The 19611-nt window shown below is 38.8% G+C and overlaps 1 protein-coding gene across 4 annotated transcripts in view; it reads left to right on the forward strand.

The window, feature by feature from the left end:
• UBE2Q2 (ubiquitin conjugating enzyme E2 Q2) overlaps positions 1-19611 on the forward strand; it is a 43551-nt gene that overhangs the window by 15465 nt on the left and 8475 nt on the right. For 2 of the 4 annotated variants that reach the window (XM_086620616.1, XM_086620618.1), the window contains exons 2-7: positions 966-1070; positions 7730-7834; positions 9501-9557; positions 11761-11901; positions 15843-15927; positions 18947-19007. In XM_086620616.1, the coding sequence (XP_086476742.1) occupies positions 966-1070; positions 7730-7834; positions 9501-9557; positions 11761-11901; positions 15843-15927; positions 18947-19007 (554 nt within the window). Of the gene's footprint in view, positions 1-965; positions 1071-7729; positions 7835-9500; positions 9558-9772; positions 9860-11760; positions 11902-15842; positions 15928-18946; positions 19008-19611 lie in introns of all 4 variants that reach the window. The other 2 variants (XM_086620615.1, XM_086620617.1) reach the window with 2 other exon arrangements.

The following is a 19611-nucleotide window of genomic DNA, read 5'->3' on the forward strand; positions in this document are numbered from 1 at the left end:
GAGGCAAAGGACTTCTGTTTACCTTTCCGTAGCAAGGGTCTTTCTAGGACCTCTTGAAGGGCTTCATGCTGTGGCAGCTTAGTGATAGAAAAATCACTTGTCGTGGATTGTATGAGTGGTTGTGGGGCCACATCTGTTCCTGCTGTTGTATGTGCCCTAACATACAACATGGAAAACCAGGTGCACTTCTAATCCTGTGAACCTGTTTGGTCTCAGTGTCGCCAGGATGCGTTTTGGCACCTGCCGAACAACAGTAGGACTCTGTCGATGGAAGAAAGTTATTCTGTGAGCTTTCTTGGTAGGGTTGTATGCAATATATTGTTGGAGAAATCTTTCTACAGTGGAAAGCCCTCTATGACCCTTGATGGTACAAAGATAAAATTGCAGATTTTTGGTGTTGGGATCTGCCCAGTAACTCGTCCTCCAGGGCAGGAGATTTCAGCTCTGTTGCTTCAGTCTGAGGGGCAGTGCTAGAACAGTTTGAATAATCCTGTTTGAGGAGGAAATCTGGAGACTGCAGTTTTTTTTGCCTCTACAGCTTTTATTTGGAAGAATCTGTATTTTTATGAAAAATCAGCATCAATACGATTTTATTCTTTGACATGTACTAGCTGCGATTCCATCTTCTGGTAGTAACCACCTGTACTGCGTTTCTGAATGTCTCCCTCCTGCTCCAGCCACCTCCAGGGTTTTAAACTTTTCAGCACTATTTCTCAAGTATGTCTGTCATCTGCTCAAGATGAAAATGAGATGAAATACTAGAAGAACCAGTTGGCTGGATTTCTTTTGACTTCTCTTGTGTTGCCTAAAAATGCTGTGTTAAAAGCTTCCATGGTACCTGACTTAGAGTAAGATAAAAGGTGATGCTAATACTGTGTTGTGAAATTTTTGGGGTGAATGTGTTTTAAAAGCTTTATGGGTTTTTTGTTTATTGTTTGTGTCTTTTGTGTTGCTTTTTTTAACAGGAGTCTTACCCCTCTTCATCACCAATATGGTTTGTAGAATCAGATGACCCAAACCTAACTTCAGTCTTAGAGCGTTTAGAAGATATTAAGAAGAGCAATACACTGGTGAGCAAGTGTTTTGGTTGTTTTGGGTGTTTATTTAGCTTTGTCACATTTACAACCAATTAAATTGGTTCCGTTTTGGGGTTGTTTGGGGGATTTTGCAAAGACAAGCTTCTCTTCCAAAAACACATAAAGCAAAAGTAATCTGAAAGACTTGGGGCAAGGAGGAGGAGATGACTTAAGTGCTTGCTTTTTAAAAGAAGTTGAAGTTTTAGCCCCAATAATTGCAGAGTTTAAGGTTTTCTGAAAATAATTAAACAGTGAAATGCATGAGAACTTAAAACTACTGAATAAAATGGCTCTCCCAGTGTTTTCTTTGCACTGAGATCAATTACAGAGGCAAGAGCTTTATGTTCTTGAGAATGTATATTCTCCAAAACATGACTGTAATGGTAACTAATACAAAGAGTTCCTGGTTTCAGTGAAGAAGACTTCACCTGATAGCTTCTAGTTCATCAGAACTCCTTAGATAGTCATGTTTGAACAGTGGTATGACTTTGGACAATTGCTATTTAAAGAAGATCTTTGCACAGATTCTAATGGCAGTTTTGTATTTCAGAAAACTATCGGGCATTACATCTTACTTTAGTACCTTTTTAATGTAGTGATAGGAGCTGTATGTGTGTATGTATATAAAAATTAACTTCCCGTCCTATGCAGGAAGGTGAGCGTCCTTGAATATTACTTGGAGAAAAACTTTGGTACAAATGTACTTTGCACAAAGAGCAGTATTGCAGCCTACTGACAAATTCAGTGATTAAAAGCGCTATTTCTCCTCTCCAAATTCAGCTTTATGGATATTAAATAGCCCTTTAGGATGATCTTTATTAACAGTGCATACAAAACAAATCAGTCTGCAGAATACTGCTTCTTGCGTGGGTTATGTGCTGGCCTTAGTGTTTGCCTTGCTTTGGAAAAGTTGGGAATCGTGAAATCACTTACCTGTTATGTTTACTGGGATGTTGGTGAAGCATACTAGACCTTAAATAAAGATGTGTAGATTTGTTTTTTTAAAGGATATTTAGGATGCATTTGACTTCTAGCAGAAATAATTAGAAAACTAACAAGTGAAAGTCTTCATGTGCCTTGCCATAATTAAAAACAAGGGGGCCTTGCAGAGGAGCATTAGTGTTTTAATGTCTTTTGTTGGATCTTATTACTGGAGACATACATATCAGTTGTGTATTTTCTTCTAAATTTTAGACTGAACTACAGTTAGAAGAATGTTACAGATCTCTTGGTCTTTGTGACTTCTGCCTAGAAAGAGATATGACAGTATAGTAGCAGAAAATGTGGCTAAATCAACTCTTTTCTTAAATACACTTCCCAGAATGTTCTCCAGCTTGAAGCTGGTGTGGCTAGTAGCTTCAGACTAAAGGTTTTAAACAAGATATTTCTTGTGTTTAACTACGTACAGGTTTGCTTGCAATAGAGTAGAAAGCTTTATCCCAAGCATGCACAGGACTCGCTGTGCTGAATTGCATATGCTCACAGACCGCTTATGTACGTTGTAAGAAAACAGCTTCTGGTGTCAAGATTGTACTTGCCCTTGTAAAAGCTGATGGGTTGATGTAATAGACGCCTGTGGACGGCCCATTGGTTTCTTGGGAATCCACCCCACATCATGTTATGCCAAGATGAAGACAGATGGGAGTGGTTGAAGAGACAAATACTTGCACTACAAAATCTGACGGCTTTGTTTTGCTCAAAAGGCTTGGCTTTGTGGGTTTGGGGTTTATTTTTTCTTCCTACCACTTTTCCCCTTGCAACTCCCTCACACACAGACTCCTTGGAGTAGGGTAGGAAGGAATAGGGAAATTCAGAGGCTTCTGATTTATCATGCTATCTCCTAAAAACTCACTTAGTTCGGTTTAGACTTTTAGAATGTTTCAAACCAGTTTTCATTTAATTTATTGCAGCTAAACGATGGTTTGTGCCATGTTGCTCAAAGCTCATAAAGTTACTGGAGCAGTCAAATTTTGAATGGGAAATTGCATTGGACTCTTCCAGGAGCTCAGCTGAGCACAGTGAACATGCCGTGTGCTAAAAGCACTGCTAGCACATGTACCCTGATTTAGAGTTCTTTGGTGTTACTCTGCCCTTTCTACCTGCTCTGTAGCTTTTGACAGGTGTCAGCTGCTTGGGAAACTGAAGAACATGCTCTTCAGGCATGAAAGTTTGACAGGGCTATATATTATATATATGTGGAAGCCTTGTCATTTGACACAGTAAAAGGAAAACTCTTTTACCTGTGTTAAAATCATGCACATGTTTCCTGAAAGGATCTTCTGTGGGTCTGGAACTCTTACCTTGACATCAGCATGGTGCTTTTTTCTGTGAAAATTCCTCAAAACACTAAAAATGTTGAAAGGGTGTTGAAAACATGATCAGCATAGGTAGCATTAGGTTTGGGGGCTTTAGCTGCTTAACTGTTCATATTGAACAGGTCCCAGTCAGCTGATGAAGGTGCTACGGAATTCTGTGTGACTGGTAGAGGCTCCTGAAAATCAGCATTGCCTTAGCCTTGGGAGGTAGCTGAAACTGACAGCTGCCTTCTAGTGGTTGTGCAATGCAAAATCCTACTTCAATTTTGTTCTATTTATTGTAATGGAGCTTATAGCTCATTTGGAGGTTTAATTTTTAAAATGGTAGTGAAACAGACTTAAGTTCAGATGGACAGCTTTCATTCTCATGCTGTCCAAACCTGGAGGGCTTAAACTTGCATGGAAGGCTTCAAAAGTATAGAATTCATGGCGTAAGTATGTGTACAGCTTGGATAAACTGCTGGCCCTCAGTGTGCTACTTCTGTGTTATGAGTTCAGATTTAGTCCCACATGATGGCATTTCAGGAAAGAATGTTGGCTTTTGTGAACTACCAACGTGACAGCAACTAATTATGGTTTTGGGGTCATAGAGACAAAATGCAGGAAGAGGCTCTGCTTTACTTTCTGAAACTGCCCAAGGCTGCTGAATAGACGTGAGGCCAGTTACTGTCACAGATTACCTGATAGCTAAGTAGTGGGCCCACTCCAAATGACATTTTTTTTTTTCCCTGTCTTTCCTCTTCAGCAGTTTCCTTCAGTGATAGGCTAAGATTTATTGATTCACTTGTTTATTTTTATATAGATTGTGTGTGTACATAGATACATGTAGAAGAACGTGTATACTTGCGCTAGACTTCTTCAGTTTGTGTTTCTTGGTAATCAGAAAACAAGGTGCTTCACAGTGAGCCTAGCAGCACATGAATATCATTAAAGGTATCCTAAAATTGTTAATGCTTTCATGCTGCATTAGAAAGATCTCTTCTTGCATAAAAAGGCCTCCTAATGTAGGAGCATTGTGTTGTATTATTGATATATTTATTATATTTTAACTGTTGATATTTTGATGTAATCAATATCACTAGTTTATAAATTTGACGCTTGAGCGTTTGCCTTATGCGAGCTATTTACATTGCTGCTTTAATCCCTGTGGATTATGCATTCTAGTTGCTGCTTGGTTTCTGCTTTAGGCAGTTTGTATTCCAGGGAAACTATTGGTCTACTGATAGCCCACTTTTCTTCAGCAGCAGCAAAGCGTGTGTGTGTTAAGCATTCGTTTTACAATTTTCCAAGCATGTGAAGTTATCTTGGAAATGCATTTAAATTATTAATACATGGCAGAAATCTGCTATCTCTTTTGATGCAGTCTATTCATGTACCATTAACACATCCCAAATCACGCTAGGCTCTGCTTAGGGCAGGGGGTTGGATCAGATGACTTCCAGACATGCCTTTCAGCCCAAATTATCCTATGATTTTTCATACATAGGAGCAGAGCATAAGGATAATGGTGAAGGTGATCCATGGCAGAAAGATCAAGGGTATGAAATTAATTTCTGTGGAGGAAAAACATAGCAATAAGGAAGGGTTGTAGAGATGGGAGCAGCTTCTTGCTCTGCCACCACCTTTGTAGATTGTAGAAGCTGACATCAGGTAAAACAACTTAGCTATAAAAATGAAACTACGGTTTGACAGTTGCATGAAGCTAACCCTGAAGTGTAGACTGCTGCCAAGGAAGGGGGTCCCTGCTCTCAGCTGCACATTCCTGCCTCCCACTTGTTGGTGAAATTGGTGGTGATGTGCTGAAGCACGTCAGGAATTGATCTTCCTCGAAGTTTGCAAGCTACTGTGTGGTGTGTGATCTCTGGTGCCAGTGAAAATGAGAAGGGGAAAATGTGCTGCTGGAGGCAAGGAGACACCTCTTCAGGCACAGGCGCTGTGTGATTCGGTCCAGGTTGTGCCAGCAGTTTGTTGCTTTCAGAGTGCTGGTGTATCTCACAGCGGTGCTGTGTTCAGAAGGAGGTGAGAGAAGTTTACAATGTGTTAGGTCCTGTCTGCAGAGATTCCTTCTGAACTTCAGTTCGGGTGACAGGACTTCTCGTGAAGAGGATGGGGAGTGGAGGATGCAGGGCAGGAAGCAGTCTTTACTCTTTTCCCAGCCCTTGCTGTCTCTTTCTGTAGAGACACATCTAATATTGCGTTCAACTGCTTTTCCAAGCTTTGGACCAGCCAAGTGCTCATGATGGTTTTCTTTCCCTGCTATTTAGATTTTTTTTCTGTGCTTCACAACAGATGTAAACAAATTAATGGCTTGCCCAGCTTTGCATAGCTGCGTGAGAAAAATTACAGTTCCTGAAATTTTGTAGTTTACGCCCCAGCTCTCCATGAGGCAGTGGTGTTTGTGCAGGGAAAAATTTTCTCAACAAAATGTGTAGCAGTGTGTCTTTAAGCATCTTATATTGAGAATAATAGTTCTAAGACCTGTGGTTCTATTTACCAGCTAATCTTTTGATTGATTAACCTGCTTTCTGCCTGCTAAAAGATTTCCTGGTGTTTCAGACACTCAGGAAGTTTCGAACAGGTGTAGAGTCTTAACACTGATGAGAAATGTGATGGTTACAGAAAACTTCTGGCTACATGAACTATCACATCTCATGTATATATTCACAAGAAATGTCGGTTCTTTTGGTGTCATCTGCTTTATTTTTGAGTTAAGGATAGCTGTCATGAATGATGCAGAAGCTGGAAGCATGATGAGATAGGAGAGAAAGTCATAATTCTTGTAATGCAGGCTGGTATGTCAGTTCATGGCCTCTGATGAGTGAATAAATAACATTCCTGTTAAACAGGAACGTTGAATTCTTCTGGGGAAGGGAAAAGCAGTGAAGCTTTCAGATAGCAGAAGGGCAACGTTTGCTTATCACTGCTAGTGATTTGGTCTTGGAAATGAGTTCTTAACTCTGGAGAGGCTGAATTTTCACTTGCAGTAGGGTAAGGTAAGAGCATTTAAACTGCCCAGTAGCAAGACTTTAGATATGTAGAATATTTTGGAGAGACTAGATTTTTCTTAGGTACCTTTATTTATTGCGTATTTTAAGAAACGCAATGTGCAAACACCGAATAGTGTCATAGAGGTATCATTCTTTCAGGATAATACAGTCCATGCTGTAAGTCTGTGCCTTGGGTGAGGCCACGTTGCCTGAGTCTCCATCCTTTATGGAGAGATACTTCAAGGAGAGTGGGGTTGCCAGTCTAGGCTTAACTACTGGTAGGCCTGAAGAATAAGCGTATAGAAATGGCTGTCTTGCACACTGCCTTCTACAAGTGGCAAGACAAACTCCCTTTGGTATCTGGAAGAAAAGTCCATAAGTAGATGTATAATTTTGGCAAGCTTTGTCTGGGGTATTATTCTGGAAATAACAAAATGTTGACTGTTTTGCAAATGTATTCTGCAGTCCTTTGTTTGTTTTTTTTTCTCTGACATAGCTATGCAAAGACCTTGAAAAGTTAGGAAATGCAGTAGTACAGTCTTTTATGGTCTTGGCCTTGAGTAGATGTATGAGGTTCTTAGAGAAGGCTAAAAGCTATGGAAATCCACTTCATTAGTGTGGTGTTCAAGAAGCAAACTTAATATTTCTCCATTTCTACAGAACTAAATTTTTTTTCTGGGTAGCATTACAGTGAGTGAAAGGTGTTCCATATTTCGCAGTTAGCAGAACACAGTCAATGTCACGCTGAAAGTTGGAAACAGGAATCAGTGATGGTAACAGATAGTGCCTCAACCCAATACAAGCTATGGCGAGTAGACTGCTTGGGCGCTAGCTCAGAGGTTGGCTAGTCTCTATGCCTGGTACAGTCTTTGTCTTGCTTCTAGTGCCTCACTGGTGTGCCCTAGAAAGGGGTTCAGGATGTGGAAAACCAAACTGTTCCTTCTTGTTTATTTTGAAGACATGGTTCTTTAACCTGGGAAACTAGAATGAACCATCTTGTCTCATGGAATATGGCCGTTTGATTATTCCCTAGTGACTTGTGGCTGACGCACTTATGCCTGGAATGGATGATGCTGTCAGAGCAGATTTTTCTTTTGCTCATTACTTTCTTCACTTGCCATGAGGAAATGAACAGGAGCTGTCTTTAACTTGCCATGCCCTTGGTTTCCTGTTGTGGGGATTTTAGTACAATGATTACAGAGAAAAAGAGAGGTTTTTAAACTTTATTCCAGTGCATGCAGATTTAATTGCTGTACACTGACTGAAAGTTCAGTACCAACAGGTGAAGAAAACTCAAAATATGTTCTGTGCGTTGGTTTAAATAAATGTTTTAATGTTTTCTTTTCTGTAGCTTCTTCAGCAGCTGAAGAGATTAATATGTGACCTCTGCAGATTATATAATCTTCCTCAGCATCCAGATGTTGAAATGTTAGATCAGCCGTTACCAGCTGGACAGGTAAATTAAAAAGCTGTCGATACTTCCTTATGGCAATGAGGGAGTTGTTTTTTCAACTCCAAGAAGCAAGATGGTGGGAACGATTAAACCTTGTGTAAGCCAGAACTGAGATATGAAGCACTGTTGCTTTGTGATGTCCTCAATCTGAATTTTGTTTGCAGAATCCATTTAATAACGGTGTGATAATATTACACAATTTCCTTTGGAGTTTCTGTATTATGGAGAGGTGTGTATGTGATACCATGTTGTCAGTTTAATTCGCTCCTAAATGTTGTTCAAACCAATTGCTATGCGTTCTTAGTGCTTCCCAAATTTACTTTTTTCTGAAATGCAAATGTGATTAAACACTGTTTGCTTTTTATTTAGGAGTATATGTTTTAGTGTGCACTTGGATGAACTACTTTTGATGTTTTCCTTCCGCTTCAATCCCTTGCAGAGACATGGGATATCAAGACCATATGCTACTTTGGGTAGGGAGTATCTGAGGTGCCTTGTTTACTTTTTGGGCTCTTGACAAATTAAGGGTTGTGAAGGGCTGTGAAATGTTAACTAAGTGTTTTGTATTGTGCTGAGAACAGAACTGGTGACTGATGGTTGCTGTTCTTTTTTGTATTTTTAATAAGATCATGATATCTTCTTTTACTTACGCATGTTAAGATGACATGGTTTCTAAAAACTCCTGTAGCGTAACAGATGGTTTTCCTGTGGTGACAGTACTATAGTACTGACAAATAACTTGCTTAATTTTGGTCATGTGCCAAACTGTAATCCTATAGGTCTTTTCTCTCAGCCACCCACGTAGGAGTGCAACTGTAAAGCAGTAGGCCTGTAATATTAGGAAGTAGCTTTGTTGAAGAGTCTTGCTTATGCTCTGAAACTCAAAAACAAACTCTTGGAAGATTTCTTGGCCAGAAATATCAGATAATTCGCAAGTTAAATAAATTTGAGTGGCTTTAGTAAGTCAGACCAAAGATCCATCTAGTCCACTGCATTGTCTGCAGCAGTGGCATTCCTTTTTTGCCGAAGGAAGAGTAAGCATAGGACAAGCATATCAGAATGCTTCTGAATATTTCTGCAGCTCAAACTTCCTGTGCTTGAAGTGGTATCCTGAAATGGAAAGCCATGGAAAAAAACCCTCAATGTATTGTTTTGGTTTTTTATAAAATAATTTAATAACAATGACTATGTGATGATAGTAGTTGTTGCATGGAAGTTCTAGGTAATGAGACAAAAATCTATTAAGTTTTAGAGGTCTAAAGTTTGTTGTTTGTTTTTTTTTTCTTTTTTAGGGGTTTAGCATGTATATGGGTTCTAGTCAGAGCCATGATCTGATTTCATGGTTAAGGGATCATGAGTTATAACCTCTTTGCGTTAGTTATTGCATTTGTCACTGTCTCAGAATAGGATATCCTTATCTGAATCTTAAGTTTCCCCGTAGAACTTAATCGTGACATTCTGTTTATCTTTGCTTCATGCAAAAACCTCTTCACTGTCATGCTCCAGGAAAGCATCTTTGTGTATCTTTCACATTAAACTTTAGTCCTTTGCAGACCTTGGTAAGTGTAACTTTCATATATACTGCGTTGTCTTTGATAGCAGACTTCCTGTTTTTGAAAGAAAGGAACACATGCACAATTTATGCAGAAACCTCGTTGTTGTATTGCAGAATGGAACAACAGAAGAAGTTACATCAGAGGAGGAGGAAGAAGAAGATATGGGTGAAGTATGTTTATATATGAGGTTGTTATCCTGATCTAGTAGAATTCTGGCATTTTGCTTGACGGTGGCTGGCTAATTATTAAGCTAAACTGTAAAATGTAATCTCTCTAGAGTTCTCTAGAGTTCAACAGAAAAGATAATAAAAAATTTGGATGTTTACCTTAACATTGGTTTTCACTTCAACCAGCAAAACTAGTGAAACTTTCTTCTTAAACCTAGATCTCAGCTGTGAGGTACATGGATACAGAGAGTTGGACATCTGTTTGTGCTTTAGTCAAACAATACATAACATTGTGTGCCCAATCAGTAAGTTTGCATTCTTAACTATTTCAAGCAGCATATGAAGTGGCTCTGATACAGTTGAAAGTGCCTCCCAAATCGAAGCAGACTGGCTAAGAGTGGAAGGTGTCCCTGCCCATGACAGTGGGATTGGAACTAGATGATCTTTAAGGTCGCTTCCAACCCAAACCATTCTATGATTCTATGAAGAGTAAATCAGTTTGCTGATTTATTAAACAGGTGAGCTAGTTTTTTAACTATAATACATTGAAGGAAATGGAAGGACATATGAAACAGACACATTAAACTTTAAGGGGTTTATGTCACTGTCTGATAACACGGTGCTCCTTTTAATGAACTTTTTACTGTGTGAGAACCACCCCTTTCAATTACTTCTGCAGTGTTTTAGAAGAGCTCCAAGGTGCTTACTTTTTAAACCATTCTAAATAGCCTTATTCTAGGAGAACTGTTCTGACTACTTCAGATTTGGATTTTTAATAATGAAGGTGTGTAGTAAGAATGAACAACTCAGTCTTTGAATAGAAGATTTTCCTTTAGAAAAAATCTAAATGTTAGCCATGTTCTGGAATTATTTTGAAACAGCCTCTTACACCATATTTAAGCCTGATCCTCTGTTTGTTGGAGCCAGTTTCTGTAGAGGTAGTAGTGTGCATGCATGCTCCCATATCCTGCTGCTACAAGGCTCTTGTTGCTTGCAGACTTGTAAGTAGCCTTTTGCACTCTGTTCGATTACTTTAGACAAAAAAAAATGGCATGTCTGTCATTATTTATAAGCTGTCAGGTGGCATTGTGTGTGTGGCACTGATATCTTCAACTTATAATCTAGTCCAATTTCTAGATTTAAAAACAGCTTATGGTTCCTAGGGGTATATCGTTATTTTGAAAAACATGAGCATTTTAGGGCATACTCAGTTTAAAATCTGTTACAGTTGGAGGAAACAGTGATGTCAAAGGTACTGGATAGCTCTGTTTCTTACAATGTAAGACATCCTTCAATTTGCATTTACGGCCAGGTTTTCCTGCCACACAAACAGATGGTGCATAAAGAGCAGCTACAGGTGTGGTGGAGCCCTGCGTATTGGAGCATAACTGGTAGTTGTGTACTCATAGCTTGCTGGTGTGGCTGCTGTAGTGCTGCTTCTTTTTTTGTCTCAAGGTGTTTATGTCCTTCCCCTTCTCTCCACAAATAGCACTTGAATCACCTTACAGGCAGTTGTCTTAAGTTCAGAGGGCTTCTCTGCAACTGGATAGCCCTGCCTCAGAATACAGAGTGGAAGATTTGTCAGTGTCATAGTCTAGAACCCAAAACTGAAATGTTGGCTTGTATGATCAGAGTACTTGACCACATAATTTTTGTCTCATATCCTAATTTCCAAAATTGCTGTATCTAGTTGTCAGCTGAAATGTTCACCTTGAATAAAGTACATGTAGCTTTCTAATATTTAACTTTCTTGAAGGGTTACTGTAGCCCTGCCAGATATGTTAATCATTGTTTGCCAGAAGTCTAATATAGCTAGGATTCTAATTGAAAAATGGGTCTGCTTTTAGAAACATCTTGGAGATACCTTAACTTTGCATACTTTTGGATTCTCAAGCCCTGTTCGAAATGCCTTAACTTCCTGTTTTCTACCTGCTTTAAAGGGCTAATTCACCACAATCTTAACTTCTTGTGGAGGTTTTACTGTGCTTGTTTCCGTGACTAGAAACATGTTGTGAATTTGGGTCTTGTTTGTATCGTGAAGGCTCTCTGCACTTCTAGTGAAATTAGAGCAAATTAGAAATGGCACCCAACAATTAGTAGTACACAGTGCTGTGCAGTATGCAACTGTATCCCTAAACACCCTTGGAGAGGGCTTCATTGAAGGGAGAGCATGGTTATTTACATTGGATTTTCCTCTCTCCTGCAGGACATTGAAGATCTGGATCACTATGATATGAAGGAGGAGGAACCAGTTGATGGGAAGAAATCTGAGGATGAAGGCATTGAAAAAGAGAACCTTGCAATCTTAGAAAAAATCAGAAAAAATCAAAGGCAAGATCACTTAAATGTGAGTTAGTGATTTATGCTTTGTATTTGCAATACTTCTGGCTTTAAAATAGAAATGATTTTCAGCAAATAAAGCCTACTGCTATGCATCTAGACATAAATTAACCTGTAGCTGACTTCCAGCACATGTAGGACAAATGTGTCGAGTTGTGGGACCTAAATAGCTCTTTTTGGAGAAGTTTGAATAGGCCAGCTAAGATTCCAACGTCATTTAGTAAATGGACTCATCTTTCCTAAAAATTTTTGGCACAGGAAGTTAGTTGCCAGTCCACATCCCACAGAGGCACAAAAACTACTTCAAAGCACTCTCATTCAGCCTGCAAGAATGCTATCATAATTCATTTTGTCTGCCAGGGTTGGGATATTCTTGGCATTTTGGATAAAGAAGCATCTTTTAGCTTTTCACTAGAGTCGACTCTTACATGTAAATCCAGGTTTCACACTTGTTATTGATATTTAATTGCTTGTCTATTTCCAGAGGTATCTATTTGGTTGTCCCTCTGACTCTTGATGTCTTTGTTATGAACAGTAGTCTTCCTTGCAGAATCAGCAGAAAGCATCTAGGTTGTAAGCATGACTTGTGTTGCTGAGCCCTTATTAAAATAACAAATGAAGTCATATATAAAACTGGCTGCATTAAAAAGTCATGAGTGACTTAACATACTTAGTAAACCCAGGAACCTGGTGCTTTAAATTCATTTTATGCATGAATTTGTTTTTCAGTAATATCTATGCTGCTTGGAAATTACTGAAGGGTAGTTTTGGGTTTTTTTGCCAGACATAAAGCAAGGGGCCTTCAGCAGCCCTGCAACTTATTATTATAAGTTTTCTGAGTGATCCTGCCAGTTTTGTTTATTCTCCAGAGGCTTAGAAACGTTTTGTCACAAGTGCCAAGTTCCAGAAAAGCTTCTACTTCTCACAGGTGCATGTAGGAGGGAATGATGATGTCATACAACCTTAATTTTATTTAGCCTGGCTTCCAAAGAAATCAAAATTTTTGTTTCACAGAGGCTTAAAACGTGTAATGCATGAAATTCAGTCCTTCTGTTCATGACCAATTTCAACCAAGCATAAGGGTTCTAAAATTTTCCTGTCACCTGCACAGGTGCCTGAATTGGTGCCCTCTACTGTGGCAGCTCATGAGTGTCTATATGCTGTTTGGCAAGTCAGCAGACACGCAGATCACACGAGATGTGCTATTTCTCTTTAAGCTAATAGTTGAGGATGTGAGCAGTAGTTAGGTACAGGGGAGAGGGACCTGTAGGTACTTAGGGAAGGAGTAAGATTTAGGATTGGTATGTAGGGAACACCTGGATTTTTGCCCAAGGAACCAGCTTTGTTCTAGTTTTCACACTTGATGATTTTTTCCTGTAAATATTTTCTAAAAAGCCTAAATTGCACTTAAAAATTACATTTAGTATTGTATCCACTACTAATAGATCTAGTTATCATAAGAATTTAGGGAAAAGACTCCTTTTGTTAGCAGAATCTTGACTGTTTCTTGCCATGAATTACGGCCCTGAATAACTTCATCTAGTTTAGAAAAAAAACTTCTTCCTCTTAGTTACTGACACTTTAACATGGAAAAGAGTTTTGGTTTGTAGCCATCTGCTTTGCAAAGGAAATAAAATAGAAATGCTTCTATTGGAGCTCTTCAACTACAAGACTTCTGCTCCTGTCTCATTGCTGTTCTAATATGACTTGGGTGCAAACCTGTCAAAAATACCCTAGACTTATGTTCTGCTGAAATAGCATGAGATAGGTGGCTAGAGGAGACTGCTCTTTGATTTGTGTGTGAATTCAGTAGTTATGATCAGGTTGTCTGAAGGAAAGTGTACAGTAATGATCATGCCTTCAAAAAAACCTCAACCAATCAAAAAAACCCCAACTAAAACATAGTCAGCATTTCAGTATTTAAAAGTGGGTAAACAAAAGTTTTGCTGTATAAAAAAGTGACCATAAACACAACGGTCACTTACTGGTTTAAACTTAAATATTTGTTCAGAGTTTGAAAAGAGATGGAGGTTCTGTATACTTCTGTATTTATAACTCGGACCTAATGGTAAAGAGTCCTTAATAGTTAAGTAAAATAAATCCTCTTGCAGCCTGAAAGGCATGGTCTGCTTTACCGTCTTCTAAAAGTATGGTAGAACTGAAAAAAGGTTTTTGTAGCGTCTTAAAACTGCAGATTTCTTTTGCTATCTGTTCTGTCCCGTTTGGCAAATATTATCTTTCCTTTTGCTTTTTCCCTGCACATCTAGTGGAGCTGAAATGAACATTGCTGTTTTTCGGTTTGACAACAGCAGATTCAACTTACATAATAGCTGTTGCTCGTGCCAAGACACTCTCGTTGATGCTGATGCATAAACAAGGTCAGCTGAGTGCAGGGAACAGGGTATTCAGCTGCTGCTGAGGAACCGTGGTATTTTTGTGGGTCACCAGAAATAGCTGTACTGCTTAAATAATTTCTCAAAGGACTTGTGAGGGTTGACACTTAAGTGCTTGAGAACGGAAAACTGTAGCTGCGCTACTGACCTAGGGAAGGGCTAACCTAGGAGCGCTTAACGGCTCCGCTATGCTGCCGAAACTGGGACTTTTAACAGAACATGTGAAACGTGCTCTAAGACAGCAGAAGTGTGCTCCGTATCCGAACATAAAGCGAAATTTAAATCCGTACAGCCCTTCACAGTGGGTTTTCTTGAAGGGCAGTATGAGTTTCATAAACTTAAACGGAGTGGCTAAACATGGTCTGTTTTTCACACACACTACCCAGCTCTCTTGGTATGCTTGTTTCCTCAGCAGAGGAAGTCAAACAAAGCCGTGCCATTTACGTGCTTGTTGGAAGAGGGAGCGTGAAGCCGAGTGTAGGGCTTTGACTAGCGCCCAATGCAACCAGAAGACTTTTCGGTTTCTTTGCGTGTCCTTTGGCCCAAATCCATGGGTCATCCTCTCTCCCCTTGGCTGAAATATGATTCTATGAAATGCAAGTTGAAGTTACAGATCATGCTAAAGGCTTTTCCATAGGAAAGGAGTGCATACAGTCCCATTCTTGCATGTTATTAATAGATTAAAGACATTTTTCTTCTGCTCAAGACTTTTGTCACAGGAGTTTTTAGGGTTTGTGTGTTTTATATAAGTTAAGAATATGTATCTACTGATTTTGTAAAGTAGTTCTCTTCCTTGGCAGTATCCCTAATCCTAATCTTCTTGCTGACATCAGGAAATAAACTGAAATTTGGCTTGTGGTACAGTATGTAACTTAGAGCAAGAATTAATCTTCCTCTTAACATTGTAATAACTTTAAAGAACCACTTGCCTACTGGGAATAAAGAAGGATCTTTGAACTGGAATAACTAACTTCAAATATTTAACAACTCGCTGCTGCTTGCTTTTCAGAGGTCTCTCCCTACTTAGTCATTTTAGAGATTAATGCTGTTCTTGTTTAGGTAATGCTATTAGCTTTTTCCATTTCCTACTGAGGAGTTTATGCACTTTCCTTTATAAGTCTCAAATGTCTCCACTTTCATCTTGAGATTTTATGAAGTTGAAGGTGTCATTTTCACTTTCAGTTTAATCCTTGAACTAAGTATGAATCTACATTGACTTCCAGGAATGAATGTGCTTCTGCACAAATACTGAGAAAGTTCAGTGACAATAGAGTAAACATGTATTCTTTAGCTCTTTTTGAGTCACTTTAGATTTCATTTTATTATCTTGGAGGAGTTTCAATTTTTTGTGTTTTGTTTTTTACCTTGATTGAAAGTTTGTACCACCTATACCATGTAGTAGTATATATTAATGTGCTGCTTTAGAGGGAGTGTCCTAATCCAGAAGTTAATATATTCTCAATACCTCTAGTTAGTGTGACTTTGTAATGGAAATAAAGCTGTTTGATATAAATATTATTTTTCACTTATTTGAAGTCTTTTTTGTTTGTTTCAGGGTGCAGTCTCTGGGTCAGTTCAGGCTTCAGATCGACTTATGAAAGAACTCAGGGATATATATAGATCACAGAGTTATAAAACAGGTAAAATGCTTCAGATTTCCCTTCTCAAAATACATTTTAAAAGAATTCACTTGGCAAATACTTCCTGATAGTCCTTCTGTGTTTTGTTGTCATATATATGTATATATGTGTGTGTATGTGTATATATGTATGCTTGTGTATATATAAAAATAAAAATACATAGATACATATGTTATATATAATCTCATTATACACATCAGTGTATTTGTGGAGAAAAACGAATTTGGGATACATATCCTCTAAAACGTTCTTCCTTTTTGTTATGCAAAGCTTCATATGTGAATTAACAGGACTGGTGTAACTATGAGAATGCCCTTGGGGTGGATGACTACAAAGAACAACTCAAGATTACTCCTGTGGGACTTCTTGAGTTTTCAGAACTATCTGAGATTCAGCTCCTTGGGTATATAGGTGTTGTGGTTTAGCCCAGCTGGCAAATAAATGCCACACAGCTGCTTGCTCACCCTCCCCTAGACCCAGGGAACGAGGAAGAGAATTAAACAGGAGAAGGGAAGGAGATGTATGGATTGAGATAAGAACAATTTAATAATAATATAAAATTGAAAGTAATAATTATAATAATAACATATGAATATATATAAATAAAAAAATAATATATACAAACAAGTGATGCAGGGTGTAGTTGTGCACCACCCAGTGACCAACGCCTGTCCCATCCCAGCAAATGATTCCAAAACAGATAAGTCCCAAGACCACAGTCCGGGACGAGTGAGGGGCCTGAAAAGACGATGAGAGAGAGAGAGAGAGCACTCTGGGAGTCTGAGGGAGAGCCCTGGAAGAGCAAGAGCACTTCTTCCCGGTCAGCCTTCAGCTATATACTGGGCATGGCGTTGCATGCTATGGAATACTCCATTGGCCAATTTGGCCCTCAGTCCTAAATCCAAGTGTGAGTCATAAGGGGGAGTTGTGGGCCCTTTGTCCCAGCCATGCTCCCCCCAGCCTGTTGTGCTCCTGCACACTGGCAAAACCATGGGAAGCTGAAAAGTCCTTGATGTCTCAGTACCAACTATAAACATCAATGTGCTATCAACATTCTTATAACAAATCCCAGACTAAATCTAAAACACAGAGCTCTTTACCTGCTAAAAAGAAAAACTAACTTGGTCCCAGTCAAAACCAGGACAATAGGGCAAAAGCTTTGACTGGTACCAGTGGGTAGTACTGCCCACAAGAATGTGCTTGCTGTAGAGGGATTTCTGTTCAACAACAGAAGGTTTTGGAATTATACAGCACTTAACCTTCCTTACACTGCTGTTACTTTTATTATTTTGTGATGGTGTTAATCTGATCCTGGGCTCTGTGTATTCCTCGGAATAAGGCTACGAATGGCAATAGAAAACAAGCTTGTCATTTAAATTTGTTTGACTAGCAAACACTGATTGGCTTTAGGTAGATTGGCTGATGGGGTATAACACAGCTACTTGACTATGAAGACTGTATGGTGCTTAATCACATAGTGATACTGCTGGAGGCAAACGTAGGAGCCCCTATAAATAGGTGTAGTTTGAGGTGAGAATTTGAGTTGCTTAATGCCATTTCTTGGCTTTAGATTTGTAATGAGTCTTAACTAGTTGCAAAAGACTGTACTCCTGATGTAAGAAATGATGAGGAAAAGAAAATTTTGCTAAACTGTAAAGAATTTTCTCACAGAAGCCACCCCTGTAACCTTCCCCTCACTACCAAAACCCAGTGCACACTTATACTAAGGACAAGTCAGAAAATAGTGTCCTTGGATCTATGAAATTGAAAAGAGACCTTAAATAGCTCCTTCTGTTCATCCTCAGACAGAAAAGTGTGATGTCTCTGAACTAGCTGCTGATTAAAAGGGACATTGAGAGCACAGTAAGTTTTCAGACCTCCTTTGTTGTCCTAGACTTAGAAAAATTTGAAATCATGATCTTGGCTGCAGTACTCACTTGTTTGTGGCACTGCGGTAAGGAGAAACAAAGATGGTTTCTTCACCTTGTTTACTGAGTTTTGGAATGCTTTAGAAAGAAAGGTGTCTGGACAGCTTGAAATGTCATCTGTACTGCAAGATAATGTATTCTCGAATAATAAAACTCAGGAGCTGAATACTGTAATTCCTTGGAGAGAATGGGATGACTGCAGTATGTTGGTCTTACGGCCTTCAGAAATCCTCGGCAGATTCCCGATTTGCATGTGTTTCCCAGTAATTATGTCAGCAACAGATATGCCATTAAATATTAGCCCAGGTAACAAGTTTAATCATAGCTGTTGAGTGTATATGCCATTAATAGTCTGGGGGGGAAGAGATTAGACTTTCCAACGTCACTGATACCATTTTCTAAATCTTGTCTGATGTTTGAAGATTATTGCTTTTTCCTGGGCTGCTTGTGCACCTCTGCAGAGAGGAATCTTGAATATAAAAGAAAATGGCAGATAACCTTTCATCCTTCCCTTTGAGTGAAATGCTTAACTATTGTTTAACGAGCTTAAAACAAGTGGAACACTGAAAATCACCATTTGGCTTCCAGACAGCTACTGTTTTGATGCATCTTTCTGACTTCTTTGGTCAGCTGTTGGAATGTGCTTTATCCAATGCAGTATCTTCTTTTTTTTCGGGTTTCTGCTGTATGTCCTGGACAGTGTCTTGTCCTGGTCTGCCAATACTGACGAGAACCTGTGAAATACAGTGCTGCACACTCAGACGTTGGTTGTGTGCTGCATATAAAATATACTGAGTACTAAGCAAGCTGGAGTTGTAGCTGTGGAAAGTGTGAAGGGGAACTGGGAGGGGGGGGAAGTGGTTAGGTGTCAGAAAAACGTTTTGATTCATGCAAAATTTATTTAATAGAAGTGAAAACTTTTTTCCTTGTAGCTGCTCAGAAGTGCTTCTCCTGTTGGAGGAAGGATGTGCCTCTAATCTATTGCGTACATCTACTGACAGCATTTGTACTTAAGAGCAAAGAATGTTTTAGCTAAATTTTACCTTGTTAAACTTTTAGTGCATTATTAATTCTATCTAATGTTTCTACAGGGATATATTCAGTGGAACTGGTAAATGACAGCTTGTATGAATGGCACGTTAAGCTTCTAAAGTAAGTTATTAAAGTTTTTTCATGTTCTGAAGAATCCATTTTATTAATGCGGGAGAGATTCTTACTTTTGATAAATAAGAATCTCTAACCAGAGCATTTGAAATAGCGTGTGGTGGCTACAATTCTGACGTGCAGAAATGCATACAGAGATTGGACTGTAGTAATTGAGCTGGCAAAAAAACAAACTCTCTTTGCACTGCCAATGCAGTATGTGTTACCATAACTTTCATTACTGTTCAATTCTCTTTTCAAAACTACTGCAAAATATGAAACCTACTATGATGATTTTTTTTTTTTGTCTAGAGTTTTTGTCTGGATGGTTTTATTTTGTTTTTTTTTTCTTAATTTCAAGAAAATGCAACTTCTGGTTTCATTCAAGATGTGAAAAGGAAACGAACTGTCTTAGTGTCACAAGTTCTTTATTTCTACAGTTGAGCAGATACATAGGACTGAAACTTTTAGTATAATGTAATTATGACATATATAATTATATCACTCGTCTTCTCCTATGTGCTGCTTTTCACTGTGCATACTAGATAACTCATCTTCTTGTGTTCATAGTCCCATAACTTTAATTCTAGAGGTATTAGACTGAAATTACTCC

The sequence above is a fragment of the Tauraco erythrolophus genome, chromosome 14 (assembly GCF_009769465.1).
Source record: "Tauraco erythrolophus isolate bTauEry1 chromosome 14, bTauEry1.pri, whole genome shotgun sequence".
Classification (NCBI taxonomy): domain Eukaryota; kingdom Metazoa; phylum Chordata; class Aves; order Musophagiformes; family Musophagidae; genus Tauraco; species Tauraco erythrolophus.